Genomic DNA, 19,200 nt, shown 5'->3' with positions numbered 1-19,200 from the left:
CAGGCTGTGTGTCATCATCGTGTAAATTCCTTCCTGCTGTCCCTGACCGACAGAGCAAAGGCCGGTGGCGGGGAGGAAGGGCTCTGGAGCAGCTCTGGCTCACGCCTTGCTCCTCTGCCTCGGCCGAGCTCGCGCTGATGGCGGTGAGGGGGATGGAGCGGGAGTGACAGACCCACGGCAGCCAGGCTCTAGCAGTCATCTTTTATTTGACCTTGTCAGGTTTTAAGAAACATCCCCACAGTTACAAAATACAATAGTTGTGTTTGCAGTGAAGTGCTGACCAGACCGGAACAGTTGCCATATTGGTCACAATCATTTGTTCTTTTTTTTTTTTTTTTTCCCTTTTTTTTTTTTTTTTAAAAAAAAGCACTTATATAGGTCCCTCCCTCTCCCTTTAAACTAATGGATAGGTTTGGTGGGTTTTTTTTTATTTAAGCAGCTTGATAATGTTGCATCTTTGTGAGACTTAAGACAATAAATAAGAAACCATCTCTGGGTGACTACAAACACAGAACTACACATTCAGGAGGAGTTATGGGCTGGGGCTGCGCCTCCGGTGTGCTGCTGCTGAGGGGTAATTCCGTGGCAGGTACCGGGCTGCAGCTGGGACTCTGAGGGAACCCTGGGAGCGTGGCTTTGTACAAATAACGCTGCGCTGAGAACTACACGTGCCGGAAAGCTGGCAGCGGTGCCCACCACGCACGTGGGCCCTGGGGGAGGGGTTGGGCTTTTCAAGAAAGAACTGTGGGTTCCAGAGCTGCTCTCCGTCCTTCCAGGGAAGGAAAGAAGTAGGGCAGTTGTCCTATCCTGGTTCTGCTCCTCTCTGGTTAGAAGAAGCACTTGGTAAGTCACACGCACCCAGTCACACACACACGCAGGGCAAGCTTGGGAAGAAACAGGCGCTTGGGAACAAAAATCCCGATGCCTCACAGGGGGAGCATCTCGTTACCCACTCGCCTCTCGTTAGCTTACTGATGGCTGGCCATGGCCTCCTGCCTCTGTCTCTCCTTCCTGCACTCAACTACCACCCTCCTTTAAATAAGCATATGCAAAATGGGGAGGGGCTGAGAACTGAACCGTGGCGCTTGAAGGGAATTTTTGGCTCTTGAAGACACAAGAGGTTTCCAAGAGCGGCTTGGGTCATTTTACTCCCTGAACACAGCCCTCGGGGTGGCTGGCGCTGCATGCTGCTCCGCCGCAGTGGGGAAGGGATGCGGGGTGCTGCCGGGGCGGAGCTGGAGGGTGAAGGTGCTCAGGAGATCTCCCAAAAGAGAGGAAGAGCTGGTGGCCCACCCAGCAGCACACGCCAGCGAGCGGTTTCCTGCAGTTACTCTCCTTTTTCCATCTCTGCTGGCCAAAAAGATTCCTGCATGCTTACACCATGCTGTCAAAAGATGAGCAACTTGCTTTTCTCTGGGGGGGGGGGAGTTGCTGTTTATGCGCCATGCTCCTCCAGTGCCTCTCCTCGTGAGGTGTAGCCAGAGCAGAAACCGTGGCTCTAAGGACAGACGTAGTCAAGAGGCCCTGGAGTTTCACCCAGGGTCTGTGCTTCTCTCACCAAACTGGATTTTGCTTTACAGCTCTCTCCCTCCTACCCCCACGGAGGACGCACCCGGGGCAGCTGGATGCAGTTGTGTCACATCCCAGGGCTGCTGGGCCAGCTCCCAGCTGCGCCTCTTACTGCCTTAGGGGTGTGGGGACACAGCCTGCAGGCACTTGCACCAGCACTGCACCTGGCACCAAAAAAAATGTGTCACGGGCATCAACCAGAGTTATGCTGGCGGCTGTGCTGCTTGGGAGAGTAGAAGGAAACAAAAAAATAGGAAGTCAATAGCGTTCAATCTCTGGCTTGAAACCAGTTTTAGGCACCAGACGAGTTCTGGAGCACATGGAGCTGTTTATAAAAGGAGTAACAAAGCACCTTGCCCAAAGCTTACTGCCACCAGCACCGTGCCCCAGCCCTGGGCTCCCCTGGGCTCTGCGGACCGGGCTGCTGGCTCTGCTGCCTCCACGCTGGAGCCCTCCACCTGCACCCACTGCTCCTGAACCCTACGCGCTTCTCTCATCTCCTCTTCTACCTGCCTGTTCCCACCCCTTACCAAAGTTTCGTGGTTACTAACGTTGTTAGTTTTCTCCCCTCCGCACTCTTACGTCCCTCTGTGCACTCTGCTCTTTCAACAGCTGCTGACTGATCACCATCTCACTTTAAGTGACCTTCAAGCCACAGCACACTGTCACCTCCTGCCCTCATCCTTCTGCGACCTTTCCTTCACCTCCACTGAGTTTTTCAAAGGTACCTGCCACCAGCGCTGCCTGCCTGAGGCTTCCCTCCAAGCCTGTCACCCTTCGAAGCGCGGAGCAGGGTCTGGGCACACACCACTGTCCCGTCCCTTCCCCTGCCCCGCTCCGCTCCACCTGCGGCGGCTGGCCCAGAGCCAGCCCGGCCGAACCCCAGCTGGGAGGAGAGCACACACACCACACGCACACGGACACCGCACGCTATATACACGGGACATTCCCAGGAAGAAGCACTTAATACATCCTTTAAATAACTCTGACAATAGTGTTTGTTCTCCTATCTACACGTTTCAGTCATCATACCGATGCTATGAAAATATAGCAAACATACAAAAATATATACATTTAGAAAACCAAAACACCATATAAATTACTTACACTATACATAACGTGAAATGGCGGTGAGGAAGCGAACGCAGGCCCTGGGGAGGCTCCAGCCGCTACTCAGCACCTCGGCTGCGAGCAGGGGGTGCCCCAGGCGCAGCCCCTCCCCAGCCGGGCACGGCGAGCACAGGCCAGCTGTAGCCCAGCGCACGGCGCATCCCGGGGAGCTGCGGGGCGGCGGGGCTGGAGGGACCCCCGGAAAAAGCTCCCTTAGGGGCTCACCTGCCTTCCCCGGCGCCTTTGTGCTGCTCCTCGGGACGATGCCAGGAGGTACCGGCGTGGCTGGGGCACACTGGGGGCTGCGTTCGCTTCATCAGTGCCCGCCCATTTCAGTTTATGATTTAAACAAAAAAAAAAAATACTGCTTTTGTGATATATTATCCCGTTCTTGTTAGATCGCACGTGTCATTGTTAGCCGAGGAAAGCATTAAAGTGCTGGGCAGTACATACGAACAAGTAAACCAAAAAAATAGATATACTTACGTCAATACATTCCTTGGATTAGAAAAGCCAAGCAGCCGGCAGCGCCCGCACGCCGCGGGCCATCGCGCGGAGGTGGGGGGCAGCGCTGGTGGCAGGGGTGGGTGGGGACCGCAGCGAAGCCAGCACCTTGGCAACCCCACGCTCAGAGGCGGCCGAACGCGGCCCCGGGTCTCCGCATCCCCCGGGCCGAGCTGCCGCTCGCTCTGCTCTCCCCTCCGCGCCCGGGCAGGCCGCAGGGCTGGCAGCTCGCTGCAGCTCAATGTCATTTGTTTTAAATATTGGATTTCTTTAAATACAAAGAATAGTACCAATTTCTGGAGGATAAAGGCAGCCAATACTGGAAATTAACTGATCTGGGTGTAGATAGCATTTATCTATATCTATATATATTTACGCTTAAAAAAAAGAGGTTGGTTAAATATCTTTGTGAAACCTGCAGCTTTCCTCCACAGTGTGTCTGGTCGACAACAATCCAAGACTCGGTTCAAACCCTCAGGGCCTGGGGCTCTCCTCTCCCCCTTTCCGTCCGGCACAGCCAGCGGGGAAGGGAGCCGAGCCTTGCACGGCTCACCCTGCGCCAGGCCCCAGCGAAGCGTCCTTGCGACCGTCGCCACGGGCAGGCCGCTTGCAGATGGCGCCAGTTAACAGAAGAAATTACTTTTTAATACTGCCCTCCACGACAGGGATCTTCTGCACCCTGTGCAGCCTGCCCCAGCTGCCCCTGAGGGAAAGGCTCAGCCTTCTCCTTCCTTCGTACTGGAAATCACCCACCGGGAAGTCACCGCGCCTCACGGGGACGGTCAGGGCCGTGGAGGACGGTGGCCGCCCCGGCCCGGTTGAGGCGCCAACCCCGCGCACCCCGGCAGGCCCAGCCGCCGCGGCGGGAGCTTTCGGAAGCAGCAGCTCCTGAGGCTCCAGGTCTGCATGGCAGGCACAGCCCGCCCTTCGCAAACCCTTCCCAGGCGCTCTCCTCTCTGCCCACCGAGGGCCTTACTCCCCGCGCTACCCCCGTTATTTGACAGTGGGGTGCACCCTGTTCTTCGCCCGCAGGGGCCGTTTCTTCTTCACCGCCGGAGCTGCGGCGGCGTAGGGTTTGTGCGGGGGCAACACAGAAGCCGCCACGCTGACGCCTCTGCTAGCTCGAAGGAGGCGGCTGGGCAGAGAGCCGCGGCTGCCCGGCGGGGCGGTGGGAGAGTGGGGGCCTGGCGCAGCGTCCCGCGGGGGCTGCGGGTCCGCGTCGGAGGAGATCTCGGGCGAGGGCCCCTGGTCCGCGCTGCCTGCGCAGTACCTGCTGAGGACGTCCTCTGCCAGCCGCGTGTGCCTCCTCCTGCAGCGGCGGCTCTGGGAGCCCTCCAGCTGGTGCTCGATGCGGTACACGTCCTCCGTCACCTGGTTGACCCGGTCAAACTGGGCCAGCAGCATCTCAAAGAGGGAAAGGAGGCGCTGGATGTCAGCGTCCACTTCCAGGCTGTCGCGGGTGCTCAGCACGAGGCTCAGCCCGTCCAGCTGGCTGGAGGAGGTGGAGGCCCTGGAGCTGTCGGATGCAGCGCTGGGAGTAGGGCCCCGGAAGGACTTGGAGTCACTGGAGTCTCGGGACGGCAGCGGCTCCATCCCTTCGAACCTCACCTTGTGCCGGAACTGGAAGAGAAGAGGGGAGCAGGGACAGTTGTTTCAGGAGCTGGGAAGTGGGAATGCCGTGCTGGGGCACCGTATCCCACTCCGAACAGCCCCAGGGCTGCTCCCAGACATTCCTGGTGTGCTCCCAGACCTGCGGACACATCCCGGATAAAAACACGCGGAACTGTGGGACTGAGAACTGGCAGCAGATGCCCCTACACTGCCCCATTCCTCACCCAGCTCTTGGGCCACCGGGAACGGCCACTGCTCCTGCCCTCGCCTGCCAGAGGCGCCGGACTGGGAGCAGCAGCGGGATGTAGCCAGAGGCAAAGGAATGTTGGGGATGGTGGACGCCGATCCTCCATGCAGGGCTGCAGCCCCCTGCCCGCTGCCGGGCCCCTTCCCCACGGAGCCTCCCTGGCTGCACACACCTCCTTGGCTTTGCTGAAGCCCATCCACATTTTCAGCCTGCGCACAAAGAGCTCCACCATCTCGTAGTCCTGCGGCTCGAAGGCGGGGCGGTACAGCTCAAAGTGCATCTCCCGGTAGCTGTGGACAAGCACCGCGGCGAGCAGCCTCAGCAGGATCCACAGCTCCAGGGTGACGTAGCTGGCGCAGAACAGGCAGTAGAGGCCCGAGGGCTCGGGCGGGCAGGGCCGGAGGCTGACGCTGCCCCGCAGCATGGCAAAGAGCAGCAGGAGGCTGCTGCCCACGCTGCGGAAGGACTCCGAGGAGGAGGAGAAGAGCTGCAAAGGGACATTGGAGGCGTAATGAGAACGGAACAGTGGCAAAATGACCCCAAACACCCACTACCCCATCTTACAAAGCACGAGCCCCGAGGAGTGGCCCACGCGTCGGCCGTGACAGGGACAGGCCACAGACACAGCCCCTGCCCTGCAGTGGTGAAGAGCAGGGAGCACCCACAGGACCCTCTGGGCTTGGCCGACAGCCATGGGGTGGTGAGGGATGAGGGGCAGCACGACCCCGGGCAGCCCCTGCTGACCAGCAGCCGCTCTGCAGCGCGAGGGGGGACGGCAGGGAGTTACCAGGAAGCCCAGCTGGGCGTAGGCCAAGACAAGGACGGCGAACGCCAGTCCCGCAGCCGTCAGCTCCTTCGCAGACTTCTGGAAGGTTTTCCCAAAGACAGACCACTGCCTGACGAAACGCAGCTGCTGGGCGGCCTGGGACCAAGAGAGAGGGGGCATTAACGCGGGCCCATCGCAGAGCCTGCCGAGAGATCCCTCCCGCCCAGGGAACAGTCCTTCAGACATCCCTACAAGTCCGAGAAAGGCAAACTCTGGCAGAGCAGAGGACATCCCAGTCAGTGGGCTCCCTGCAGACAAAATCACCTCCGCAGCCGCACCAGGCTGAGTTCACCAGGGAACCGAGAGCCCCGAGGCTTCACAGACCCGAAGAACTCCAGCAGAGACGCACGTGGCATCTCTGCCCACCACCTCTGTCCCCCAGCAGAGTCTGGATGTGGCAGCAGCCCCGATCAGTGCCTGGCACAGCAGGACCACGGTCTTGTGCATTTGTTTTTATTTCAGGGCCTTTTGCTGCCCCTGCCATGGGGCCACACACGGATGACAAGCTGGCACAGGAGGACCAACGCACACACCCTGCCCACGTGCTGCTCCCACCCAACCCTCTCCATACCTGCACGGTCAGGAGGAAGAGGAGGGAGGCAGCCAAGGTGCTGAAGATGGTGTTGAGAAAGGCCACCTGGTAGAAGTTGGTGAAACCCTTGCGGTTGTTGAGGTACTTGAGCCACTGCTGGTCGGCGAGGGTGGCCTGGCTGAGGTGCACCACCACGGTGCAAGTGGTGAGGAGGATGAAGACCCACTGGCTGTAGTTGCCCCACAGGGTGAAGTAGGCCCTGCCTTCCTTCTTGATGGACAGTGACTCAGACACCACAAAGTAGACCACAAACATCATGAGGAAGACCTGGGGGGGGGAATGGAGAGGTTACCAGGCAAGGAGAGGGCAACGCTCAACTGCTGAGCTGCGCCGGGGGACCCTGCAGTGCCCCAGGACCAGGCTGAGTCCTCCCACGCCTTCCTCGCTCCCTCAGAGCCCCACTTCCTCCTGCCCTGGCACTGCAGCTCCCCAGACCACGTCCAACACACTGGCGGCAGGGTGGCAGTGCCCAGGGGAAGGGGGGCTCTGTTTACACCCAACCCTGGCCCAGGCAGGGTCTCTGGGGACATGGCTCAGCTGGCTGATGTCCCTGCTGAGGACAGAACAACAAAAGCCTTGAGTTTCTACAGCGACAGGCACAAGTTCAAGGAAGCAAAAAGGCTGAGACAAGAGCAACAAAGGCCAGACAGGAGGAGTCTCCTTCCCCTGGGTGGTGCCAGGGCTGTTTGCAGTGTCCGCTATCCTGGAAGCGGAGCGGTGACAGGCACGGGGACAAGTGGCCTCAGGCAGGGGAGCTTCAGTCCAGTGACCAGCGCTGGTGACGGGACCCCAGAGCCCTCTGCGCAGTGACCAAGAGGGAGGAGGAGCGCAGAGAGGAAGTAACGCACTGACCATCATGAGAAGCCGCAGCGTGACGCCCCCGCTGAGCCGCAGCAGCGGGAAGGGGCTGACGGCGACAGCAGTGACAGCCTGGCCGGCCCCCAGGAACTCCAGCTGGAGGGTGATGGCAGCGTGCAGGTCCACGCTGGGGTTATACTGCATCAGCTCCACAAAGACTGCCCGGCTCCTGGGGAGGAAAGAGCAGCTCAGGGCTCTGGGACACCGCCCCTGGGCTTTGGTGCCACTGTTTTGTAGGATCACAGACCCTCTGCCCTCCGTGACACCCCTCAAAAACCCCGGTGACAGCAGGACACTCCCTTCATCCCTGCCACACTTACATGTTGTCGATCCAAGCGTGCTGCCGAAGGAAATCCAGCTGAGCTCTGCTTTCCTCGAGCGAAGACCCCAGCTCCTGGACATAGCCGCTGCTGTCGTAGAAAGAGATGTAACCCCAGTACCAGACCCTGCAGAGGAAGAGGAGCCGGGGTGAGAGCCGAAGGACGGAGCAGCCACTGGCACGCTCTCCTGTGTGGCAGGCCAGGAGCGAGTGTGCAGATGCAGACCTTGACCCCTGCGCTGCACGTCCCAGGGTGACAGCTGCCTCGTTATTGATGTCACAAGACAAATGACAGAAGGGCACTGATCCCTCTCAGTGTCCCCAACCCCAGAACAGCTCCAAGCCCTGCGGTGCCCCAGACTTCAGGGAAGATGCATCCAAGGACAAACCAGAGCAGACAGTGATGTAATGCCCAGTATGCTGGCAAAGGTTAATCTCCCAGTTTAACCCAGCTTAACAGAAAGCTGCAGTCTCTGAGGGCGGCAGGGCTGCCCTGCTCTGCAGCTTGTCTCTGCCCTTGAAGCTGGAGAGTTGAACCCTCTGCCCCTGGGCCCCCGAGAGCAGCACAACGCTGCTGTTCAGGCAGCTCGAGGTGACAGTCACACCGCCAGCGCGGACGCGTTCAGGGACGGCGTTTGGCATTTCTGTGTTCATCTGGACTCTGCCAGGCTTGGGGGCTGCGGCTGGCCTCACTGAGGAGGGGGCTGAGAGCCACCCCGGGCACCGCAGCAACTGCGGAGACACAAAGTCTTTGGCAGACAGAGCAGGGGTGCAGGTGCAGGCTGGGCAGCTCCTTACCCCGTCAGGTCGGGCGGCGAGTAGGACCAGGCAGCCGTGGCGTTCCCAGCCGCCGGTTCCCAGCCAGCTGCGTAGTCAGCGGTAGAGAAGCCGTGCGAGTTGGTGCAGTTCCTCCCGGCGGCCAGGCCCACGCCACGGAGCACGTCCCGGGCGGTGCGCTGGCACTCGGCTGGAACGAGACCAACATCGTCATCCCGTGGGGAGCCCGACGCAGCACTGGGGCACGCAGCTGAGCTCCCATGCTTGGCAGCTCCCTTCCTCTCAAGCTCCCTCCAAGTCCTCCGTCACATCTCCAAGAATCAAGTCAACCTCTCTCCTTAGTGAAAATCCTCTCAAGCAACTGCCCCAGTTCATCTCTGGAGGCAGCAGAACCAGAGGAACAAATCACACACATGCTGCCAAGAAAAACCCGCCTCCATAACCTCTGCCTTGCTCCATTCAGCCCCAGCTGCATCCAGACCCGGACATCTCATCCCTCCAGGAACGTCCCCACCCACCCGCGACAGCAGAGCCACGGGCCCCTGCCCGCTTACCCTCCTGCAGCCTGAGCTGGCGCAGCCGGGCGGTCCCCAGCGTGGTGCTGGAGCTCTCCTGGCCCGAGCGGTTGTTGTAGAGGTACGGGAGGAAGACCTGCGACATCCAGACCCAGAACTGATCCGACCTGCAAGGGGGAAATGCCATGAGAGGCTCTGGGGTGGCTCTCCATTCTCACTCACAACCATCTGTGTCTCACCCGGAGGGGAAACTGAGTTTTGGGGTGCTAACCTGGGCCGCTCTCCTCCCTAGCAGGCAGAGGCAGCATTTCCACCCATTCCAAGAGCTGAGCTGGGTCAGGAAAATGTTTGCCATACGAGATCTAAAGGTGACTGAACCCACTTGGCACTCGGATCACAACCAGACCAGTGGGTCTTTGGCAGTGCAGTGGAAAAGAGGCGACATTTAGGACCAGACTCTGCTCTGCTCTCCCCATTTACACCACTTTCCACCTAGAAACGCCATTCAGTTCACTGGAATCACTCCTGATTCACATGGCGGTGCATCAAAGTTTCTGAGACCGTGTGGCACGGACAAGCCACGTCTGTTTGCAGGAAGGATCGAGGGGGCTGCAGCGAGACGGGTACAAAGACACCGTTAATCCCGGGCAGCTGCTCCGATGTCAGTCTGGGCTGCTGGAGTTTGCAGCAGTGCGGAAAGGCAGCTGGGAAAATTTAACCTCGTTAAACCATATGTGCAAGGGAGGGAAGGACTGCATTCATACGAGATGTTATTTTTGGTTCTCATGACCTGTTTACAGCTGAACTTTACAGTTGTAAATTCTGGAGACAGAGCAAACTTGTGTCCTTCTGAGCAGACCCAGAAAGATAAACATCTGTAACTCACACAGTCCCTTCCCGCTGAGGAAATAATACAAATTCAAAGAAATTAAAGCTCTCAACCTCCACAGGCCCCTGTGTTCTCCAGGGGAGAAGCAGAACCCCAGGGACAAAAAGGGACCTGCTCACTGCCACGCCGTGCCCGTGTGAGTCGAGAACCTCTCCTGGGAGAGACCCTGGAGCACGAGCCCAGGAGCCAGCCCCAGCCCGCTCCCTGACTCCTCGCTGCAGCCCTGCACAGCTTCTCCGGTAGGAAGCTACATCTCACTCCTGCCCATCCCCAGGCCCTCCAGTTACCTCTTGATGCGGAGGAACTCGCTGCTGCCCAGCTGCTGCTTGATGGAGCTCTGCAGCAGGAAGGCCCTGCTGTTGCGGGAGGCGTCTCCGTAGTTGGTGAGCAGGATCACCAGCAAGAACATCATGTAGATGAGGAAATTCTGGCAAGCAGAAGCAGAAAGGGATGGCACCCAAGCACGGCAGAGCCAGTTCCCAATCCTGCAGTGGATCAGTGCTTTCCACCGACCACTGCCCGCCATGCGGCGGGATCAGGACCCAGAGCATGCCGTTCTTTTTTCCACGTGGGAAGCAGTTTAAATGAAACCCAGACCACGGGCTCACAACAACATTCTCCGTTCGAAGCAGCCAGCCCGGCACCACGTGTTTCAGCTGATACGCACTGCACAACCGCCCTGCACGAGCTCCCGTACGCCGGCAGCTCAGCCCATAGGATAGCTACGGGGGTTTCCATCCTTCCAGGGGAAACCACCCAGTTAAAAATAACTGCCTCCGACAAAGCAGCTGTGTATTCCCAGCACAAGTGGGGAGGGTTAGTGCTAAAGAGGTCACACCCTCTGCTCCTAGATGGGCGCCTGTGTCTTTCACAAGACTCAACTAACCAATTTTCTTGTGCAAGTTGGTGTCTGCTCCACACTGCAAACCTTGCCCTCACCTCAAACACACCAGCTGCTCCAAATCAACCCCCTTAGGGTTCTGCTTTCCAGCCAGCTCAAATCTCAGAGCTTCACAGAGCAGATGAATGTCCCTGCCAGTCTTTTATAGATGGGGAAACTGAGGCAGAAATTGGAGACATGTACCTACTAGCTCAGGAGATCACAGCTGGATGGGGAGGACCCACACAAGGATCCATCTCAGCTCCCAGAGCCAGCGCTCTGCCTCTGCCCTGGGCACACAGGCACCAGGAGACATCTTACCTTCAGCATCCTGTGCAGCAGTTTGACCTTCCTGGCCTCCTCCTTGGCCTGGAAAAGGGCAAACCCCTGTGGGGGTCGGACTTTGCTGATCTTCTCAGAAACATGCTCCACAAACGGATGCTCCACCAAGGTATCATCTTCCTCTGGGTGCAAGCGCTTGGCTACCAGTGAGAAGTAGAGGGCTTCCAGCAGAACCTGGGGAGATAAGCAGCACCGTGAGCTGCGCAGAGCACCGTGCGTGCCGCCAGAACCGCCACGAGCAGCCGACCACCACCAGCCCTGCCTCTCCTGCCGCTGGTGCACACACCCTCCCCCTCTACAGCGACACTGAGACGGGAGAGAGTATTCGGTCCACTCGGTGTCCAGCATGACTTGATTAATATCCAGATGAGATGTTAATTACAGCTAATATCTGCATACACGTATAGATATGTGCTTGTGTACTTGTATTATCCTTACCTTCAGGGGCTCCCAGACCAAGAAGGAGGCCAGAAAGCTGAATATCCCTGAGATGAGCCACATGAGGGCAACGCTGGAGGAAAAGCCCAGCCCGATCCACACGGAGACCCCCGTGGAGGTGGCGAAGAGGAGGAGGCTGATACCATGGGCCAGGTAGGAGCACCAAGGTGGCAGCAAGCGCTTCCTGAATGTTTGGTCTGTAACTGGAGGGAGAGAGAGAAAACAAGAGTAAAAGTTATGCAAAAGGGTCCCAGAAAGGGCTGAGCACACCACTCATCCCAGCAGAGAACTTGCCACCAGTTCTGGGTGAGTTTGGAGGGATTATCCCAAACATCTCCCACTAAGCAGCAACACGGACAGCACACAAACACAGCCAGCCTCGGAAGAGAGCCTCCCATCTGCAGCCCACGGGATGGGCAGGAGGAGATGGGATCCTGGTTTGGGCAGTGCGATGGGTTCCCTGCTTTCCCTCAGAGCCCAGGACGCTGGCCATGCCCAGCCTGGCTGGAGGGGCTGCTGGCAAACCCAGGATAGCCCCACAGATCTGTTGCTCTGGCTGCCTTCAGACGGCCAAGCCACCCTGCCCCGGGGCTCGCTCCGCACAGCTCCTTTCACCCGCCTGTGCAAATCAATGCCTGCATAAAGATATGACAACCATTCATCAACCAAGACAAAACGACGGTTTTTAATGGACCCGAGAGGATCGCTGCTGTGTCCAGTTTTCTGTGCTGCAGCCTGTGCCTCAGGAAGCCCAGAGCTTGTGCTAAGAGAGCTGACGCTGAGCTGCTCCGCAGGGCACCCGGGCACGTACCACCCCCTAGACCTCGCCAGGCCCGACAGCCCTCTCTGCCTTCTGCAAGCCCAGCTGGCCGCCAGTCCTTCGCACGGCCCTGTAGGAAGCATCTGTCCTCTCCTTTGCTTTGCTTTGTTTGAACTCTCCTTGGCATCCCACTCCCTTTCCCCTCTGGTCATGTACAGACTCTCACTCTCTCGTGCTGGGTGGGACTGGTGGCTGCAGAGAGCAGAGGAACTGGGGAAGCAGCGAGCGGAGCGTCCCTAGGGCGTGCGGTGCACAAGTGGTGGCCCAGGGCTTACCGAGACCCAGGCTCCAGGAGAAGCTGACAGGAAACAGCAAATATATCCCAAGCAGGGGAGCCTTTCCTAAGGCCTCTTTCCTATTTACCTGCCTGCGCCTCCCAAGCGCTGCTGTGCACGACGGCCGCTCTCCCTGCACACCCCCAGCCTCCCTGCCCCGACGCTGGCACAGCCCCGTACCTGTCCACGTGGACTTGGCTGATCTGCTCACTTCCCGGGGAGGAGGTGCCACACTCTGGCCTTTGTCGTTCAGCTTCTGCATCATGACAGTCTCCACCTTCTCCCCGAACACGCTGGACCTGCCAAGGCAAAGGGGTGACACTGGTGAGCCAGGCCACTGCTGGCTCTGCGGCAAGCAGGCTGGTGCCGAGGTGGACTAAACTCCAGTGCCAACACCAGTGCAGCAGCCCCAGACCAGTTAGAAGCGCTTCCTTCTAGAACAACAAGCCCAGGCTGCTGGAGCACGCAGATGCTCTGCTCTGCGTTTCGTGGAGGGCTGGAAGTCTTATCCCTCCCTTGCGCTGCCTCTTTGCACTGGCTGCCCAGCTGGTTGGTGGTCAGGGTCCCAAAGCAGGGTGCCCAGAGCATGATGACAGAGATTCAACCCCCTTCTCCCTCCCGTCAGCGCCGTGAAGCAAAGCCACCTCCCGGCACTTTGTCAGCAGTCACAAAGCCCTGGAGGCACACCTTCAGCTGGAGCCTTAACGGGATATTCCAGGTGGCTGCCGGAAGGGCGGCAGTGTCCTCCTGGAGCTCTGGCTGTGGGGGCTGCAGGAACCACAGCCAGCAAGGACACAGGGACTTGTGACAAGGCTGACCCTGGCATTCGCAATGGTTCAGAACCCAGCTCAGCTCGCTGGGGCTGGCGCAATACCAGCTGCTGCGGAGGTGTGTGGGAGGGCAAGGGACAGGAGGCACTGGCTCCGTGGGGGACGCTGCTCCCCGAGTACTTACAGGCCCGAGATCAGATCTGTTTCGGCCCTCATGTACGGCCCTAGGTCCTGGGAGTGGGAGATGCCGCTAGCTCCGTCTGCCAGGATCTGCCGGATCAGATCCTCATCTGGGGAAAGAGAGCGTGCAAACAGCGTTGGCACGAGCACAGCATAGAGCACCGCAGCGGGGTCCTTCTCCACAGGACAGCCCTCCCCTCCTCCCTGTCTTCTAGCTCCTCCCTGTCCCCAGCGTGGCTGCACAGCCTGGCAGGAGGTACAGGAGGCCAAGTTGTTCTCCTTCTCCAGCCACTTACAGAGGTTCAGAAACACACCGTGGTCTTGCAACCAGTGAAGAAGTGCTGGCTGCTTGCAGCATTCAGATCCCATGGGAACACATCTCTCCTTGCTGGCCGCGTGGTGACCACTCACTTCAGACTGATCCACGTCAGGATTTCTGCTTTCCCAGACCGAAATCCCCATGAGGAAAGCATGACCCTCCTCCTCTGCCCTTCAGATTGAAGCCAGTGGTGATGGCAACAGGCTCTGCTCTTCTACCTTCTCCAGAGCTGAGCCAGGGCTCCCAGGGACCAGACGGCTCCTCCTGCACTTCCCGGGGGCATTCAAACCCTGGCACAGAGCAATGCTAATCCAGCACCCACCTGAGGCAGAGAAGTATCTAGGCTGTCCCTGGTGAATGCCGAGTGACAAGCTGTCCTCCTCCGCCGCCAACGGGGCCTCAAGGCCAAGGTGGCGGCTGGCCCGGCCTCTCTTCAGCTTCTGGATGGTGTTGCCCATGATGGAGGGGTCGCTGAGGAGGTCTGGCCAGCTGAGCAGGGCCTCGCTGGACGGCCACCGCACGAGGCTGCAGGGAAACAGGAACGGGCGCAATCAGGTACGTGTGGGGAAGAGGAAGCGCAAGAAAAGCAACTGTGCTGGTGCATAAGCCTGTCTAGAGGGGGAACAGCTGTAGGAGCTCAAACCACAGTCCCTCAAAGCAGAAAATTACACTGAACTCCTTCTTGCTCCATCTCCAGAAACCTACTTACCTTTTGGAGTCCTCTAGGAACAGATCTGTTTTGGTTTGCTCAGAGAAGGCCTGTGGAGGAAGCAGAGGCACTTCAGGCACATCACACTGGTTTGTGCCTGGGTAAAACAGCGGGTCATCAACATCAAGGGTCACGGGAAACCTGGAGCCTGAGCTGCTGCGCCCTGAGTCCACAGCTCCAGAGAACACCCAGGCACACTGGGAAGATCCATGCTCACAGGTACGGAGCAGCAGCTGGAGACAGCTCGTGCTCAGCGCCTGGGACTGGGCTGGGCAGAGATGCAGATGAGAGATGAAGGGCTGTGGTTCTCCCCCATCACCAGTACTGGCCAGAGGCACTGGTTTGCATTAGTTCTTGCACTGACAGCTCTGAATGGACACTGTGCAGGGGAACACACAGACTCACGCAGCCTGTCCAGTTTGAAGTGGGAAGCAGGTTACCTCTGCCCGGAGCCCGGGGAAGGTGGGGAAGGAGCTGTCAAGGATTGAGGAGTCCAGGTAGTTGTCAATCTCCAAGGACTGCTGGTCTGAGTGAGTCAGGGTGTGGCTGATGGAGACCTGCAGGAGACAGGAAGGCTTGAGCAGGGAAGGGAGGGATGGAGGTGACAGTGTCATGGTGGCTCAGAGCCCTGTTGCTCACGGCTCCCATCGGCTCCCTGCTCTGCTGGGGGATGGCAGGCCTGCCCAGTGGGGCTGGGAACAGGCACACGCACGTCCTCCACTGCCTCCCAGGCACCTCAGGCACCTGTACCACAGCCCAGTGCCATCCAGGTTGTCCCAGGTACAAGTTCCCAGGAAGCTACATGAGCTTGCAGCTTTCTGCAAAGCAGGGAGCGCTCCCAGGAACAAGAAATCTCAGACACATTTGCTGCTCATCAGTCACTGAGCAGCTGGCTGCAGTACTTAATGGGGCTGCTAATTGTGTCTAACTAGTCATTAAATCCCCTGCTAATCCCTTCACAGCTGCCTAACCACAGCTCTGCTCAGACAGCTGGATTTGTACCCAGGGCAGGCATTTCATTAGCAATGCTCCACCGAGCAGCCCAAGCTCCTGCCAACGCAGCAGGGTCGCACCTTTACATGGCATTTTCGAACCTATCACCCACCGAAATCAGGAGAGAGCGAGGGCCTAACCAGCTTTGGAAATCTGCCCCTTTGGTCTCTGTCTGCGCACGGTTAGAATCCAGGCAGTGGGCTGCTCCTCTAAGGCCAGGGGCTGCTCCTAGCTCAAGGCGGAGGCAGAGACTTGCTAAGGGCAAGGGTCTGGCTGTGGTACAGGGCGGCACAACTGGGGAAGGGCAGAGCCCAGAGAAGCAATGCTCCACAAAGGGCAGAATCTAGCCCCAGAGGAGCAAACCTGGTGGCATCGCACCCATCCAGGCAGCCTGCAACTTCTCCTCCTTACCTTGCCGCGAGCCATCCGGAAGAGAAATAAAATGATGAGGTAGAGAGGGTAGACCACCACGCTGGACACCAGACCAACAGCCACGGTGTCCACATTCACAGGGATCAGGTTGGAGACGGCCCCATTGCTGGAGAGAAGTAAGAGAGCGGTGTTAGCAGGAGCACCCAGGGCTGCCAGCTCAGTGAGCAGCAAGATAAAACTGCACAACTTGGCGTTTCAGAAGTGCGGAGAAACAAATGTGCACGGGCCGTGCTAACAAATGACGCAGCAAAACCAAGTAAGGCGGAAAGCTGATCAGGTTGTCCTTGGTCACCCGTGTCCTGATCCCAGATTCTCCGGAGCAGGAAGGACAGACTCAAGGCCACAAGCAAGGCACCCATTCCCAGCAGACGTAAGGTCTGCCCTGCTCTTGGCAATGGGACACGCGGGAAGGGCCCTAAGGAGGTAAGGGACAGGCAAGAGCACCAGGGGACGCAGCGCACCTGAGGTGTACGTTCCCCACCATGCCGTACCACACAGCATTGGCGCAGAGGAAGAGGAAGATGAGGAGGGAGCAGCAGGTGGCTCTCTGGACGCGGGTGAAGCGGCTGCGAGGCGGGCGGTCCCACATGGACAGCCAGACATGCTTCTCAAAGAAACCTCGCTGCAACTCTGCTACGAAGATCCGGGAGAAGCTCCTCAGCTCTGTCTCACCTGAGGACAAAAAGAGAGAGACTCTCAGGGCCAACAGCACCACAGAGGGGACCCAGCTGGGCCTGCCACGGTCCCTCCGTGCAGACACATATCCAAGGAGCCGTCCACACCACATCGATCTGGTCCCTCCTGCACAGCTGGGTCCCTGCCACGCCCTGTCCTCGAGCACAAGGGACCCAGCAGAGCACTTGGCTGCGCAAGGCATCACCGCAGGGAGGAAGAGCCGGTGCGCAGGCTCTGTGGTCTCTCTGCAGTCTCCCGTTGCGGGCCCTCCCTCAACACAACGAGAACCGCCACGCTGCTCAGCCACCCCAGCCCCACGCCCCAGGGGCCGAGCACTCACTGGCAGCGTAAACCTCCTTCTCCACCATGCCATCGTTCTCCTCGCTCTCCACCGACAGCCAGTCGTTCACCAGGAAGAAGTAGCTCTTGCTGCTCTGCAGGTCCCGGACTATGACGTGCTGCAGGTACCAAGAGGGGCTGAGGCCTAAAAGGGAAGAGATGGAGAAATGTGGACCTGCAAAGCCGAGAGGGCAACACAAGAGCCCTCAGGGGGTCAGGAGCAGTTACCCTGTGACACTGCCTTCACCCGTGGGAATCGCACAGTCCCCAGGAGAAAGGGATTACAGCTGACCAGCCTGCAGACTCCCAGCAATCCTCCCCCAAGCTGGTGGGTCACCACGGTCTCCCCTCGGTTTAGGCACCAGATGGAGCAGAGCCTGGCTCTGACCCGGGATGTGCGACGACTGCCTCAGGCCCGCAGACCCCCTCACCTTTATTGTCATGCCAAATGCGGATGCGCCAGATGCTGCCCAGACTCCGCTCTGTTGCGATCTGAAAGACGTCGAGGCTGTTGCGGTGGAAGGCGTTTTCTCCATCCAGGTGTCTGTGACCACTTTTGTTGTCCACACCATACAGGGCAATCCCCACATGGGCCGTGGTACCTGGCAGAGTTACCAGGGCTCAGTTCAGGATGTCCACTCAAGGTGGAGCTGCTCCCCAGCCCCTCCCCTCCCCAGTGACCTGGTACCAGATGCAACGGCCCTTCAGAGGGGCCACGTGGAGACTGGGGAGGAAGGAATGTGCTCAGCAGCCACCCCACACCCCGGGACAGCGTCACACACAGCCTGGAGGGCAGCGGCTCAGACTGGCCTGGTACACGGACCTTGGCACGCTCATGGTTTTCCTCTTTGGAGGGGACTGAATCTGACACTCCTTCCCTTGCTAACACCCCAATGGGGGGGTGATTTTACTCTGGACTTTTTTTCCACCAAATAGTCAAAAGACTGTTTTTTGACTTCTCTCTGGTACCAGTTGCCAGATGCTCCTTGGTCCAACCTGGATGGACCTTAGGGTGGCTTCAGAAGAAAGCTACTCCCAGTGAAACCAGAGGTTACACTAAGATCAATGGCAGCACATTTCTGGAAGCGATATGGAGACACTCCACCTCCGTCCTTGCTTAGAGCTTCCACATCCCAGCTGCCTGGATTTCCAAGTCTAGGATGACGTTTCTGGCAGCTCTAGCTACAAACCCAACCCTGGGTCAGAAAGCCAAGCTCTCTGCTTTCATTCTGCTGGGAAAGATTCAGATGGCAGCACAAAGCAATGGATGTTGGAGAACAGCAACATGGTCCATCTAAAGGGCCCACAAAGCCTGGATGCTTCTACAGGAGAGGGTCAAAAGTGAGGAGCAGTCACTGCCTCTTGGCTGTTCCTGCAACCACAGCCCAATCAGGGAAAGCAGGGTGGAGTATTTCTATATGGGTGGTGCCTTCCAGCAGTAGTTGCTTGTCCCACCCCAAGAAAAACAGGTGGGGCAGCATGCTATCATGCTCTTCTCCACAGCTCTTGACCTGCCTCATCATTGAAAAAAAAAAAAAACAAAAAAAAACCAACCCACCAAAACCAACCCAAAACACCCTGTGAACGCTGTGGGAAGCCCTGATGTGACTGCTCAGTGCTGGTCCAAACACCAGCTCAGCCCTGGGCTCTGCAGGGGAACATTTAGTGCATGACGTGCTGAGGTGGTGAGATCTTGGGGAACTACGCAGATGTCACCCTAGGAATCAAGCACAGCAGTAGACTATGGGCTAACCTGATCCTCTGCCCCAGCCAGTTTTCACCAGGATCTCGTATTTGTACATCCCGTTCTTCCCGCAGAAGGGAATCACCGCCACTCGGTTGATGTCAATCATGTCCAGCTTGTGCACGATCAGCGCAGCCACAGAGTAGGTCACAAAGCAGACGGCACACGTCAGCAGAACGATGTAGTTGAGACCTGGACCTGGAGTCTAAAAGAAAAGACGTACGTTGCAAGGCACTCTCCTTCCCCAGGAGGAGCCGCTCCGTTCCCCAGGAGTCACGCTGCCTCCTTCCCGGCTGTAATCACCATTCACACACGATACCACATGCGAACAGAGACCTGTCCCTGCACAGACTGCGTGCTCAGGGCCCTGCGGAGCGACCGCAGCAGCCGGCTGAAGCTGCTGCAGCAGCTGCCGAGAGCTCCCTGCTCCCACTTGCGTCACGCCGACAGCCAGGAAGGGCGTGGAC

At 58.5% G+C, this 19,200-nt stretch overlaps 1 protein-coding gene across 2 annotated transcripts in view; it reads right to left on the bottom strand.

The window, feature by feature from the left end:
- Positions 1 to 187: 187 nt before the first annotated feature.
- The window catches only part of PKD1 (polycystin 1, transient receptor potential channel interacting), a 92,824-nt gene continuing 73,811 nt past the window's right edge, over positions 188 to 19,200 (bottom strand). For both annotated transcript variants that reach the window (XM_086759312.1, XM_086759313.1), the window contains 21 exons: positions 18,743 to 18,938; positions 17,421 to 17,591; positions 16,991 to 17,134; positions 16,437 to 16,647; positions 15,955 to 16,081; positions 14,991 to 15,107; positions 14,551 to 14,600; positions 14,164 to 14,366; positions 13,527 to 13,632; positions 12,753 to 12,871; positions 11,478 to 11,680; positions 11,019 to 11,213; positions 10,105 to 10,244; positions 8,968 to 9,095; positions 8,435 to 8,603; positions 7,638 to 7,763; positions 7,312 to 7,486; positions 6,439 to 6,726; positions 5,829 to 5,963; positions 5,214 to 5,528; positions 188 to 4,803 (listed from right to left, as the gene is read on the bottom strand). In XM_086759312.1, coding sequence (XP_086615438.1) covers positions 4,177 to 4,803; positions 5,214 to 5,528; positions 5,829 to 5,963; positions 6,439 to 6,726; positions 7,312 to 7,486; positions 7,638 to 7,763; positions 8,435 to 8,603; positions 8,968 to 9,095; positions 10,105 to 10,244; positions 11,019 to 11,213; positions 11,478 to 11,680; positions 12,753 to 12,871; positions 13,527 to 13,632; positions 14,164 to 14,366; positions 14,551 to 14,600; positions 14,991 to 15,107; positions 15,955 to 16,081; positions 16,437 to 16,647; positions 16,991 to 17,134; positions 17,421 to 17,591; positions 18,743 to 18,938 — 3,945 coding nt within the window. In that variant the 3' untranslated portion in view covers positions 188 to 4,176. The remainder of the gene's footprint in view (positions 4,804 to 5,213; positions 5,529 to 5,828; positions 5,964 to 6,438; positions 6,727 to 7,311; positions 7,487 to 7,637; positions 7,764 to 8,434; positions 8,604 to 8,967; positions 9,096 to 10,104; positions 10,245 to 11,018; positions 11,214 to 11,477; positions 11,681 to 12,752; positions 12,872 to 13,526; positions 13,633 to 14,163; positions 14,367 to 14,550; positions 14,601 to 14,990; positions 15,108 to 15,954; positions 16,082 to 16,436; positions 16,648 to 16,990; positions 17,135 to 17,420; positions 17,592 to 18,742; positions 18,939 to 19,200) is intronic.

The sequence above is a fragment of the Chlamydotis macqueenii genome, chromosome 15 (assembly GCF_036417535.1).
Source record: "Chlamydotis macqueenii isolate bChlMac1 chromosome 15, bChlMac1.mat, whole genome shotgun sequence".
NCBI classification, from domain to species: Eukaryota; Metazoa; Chordata; class Aves; order Otidiformes; family Otididae; genus Chlamydotis; species Chlamydotis macqueenii.
This window is presented reverse-complemented; position numbering and strand designations above follow the sequence as displayed.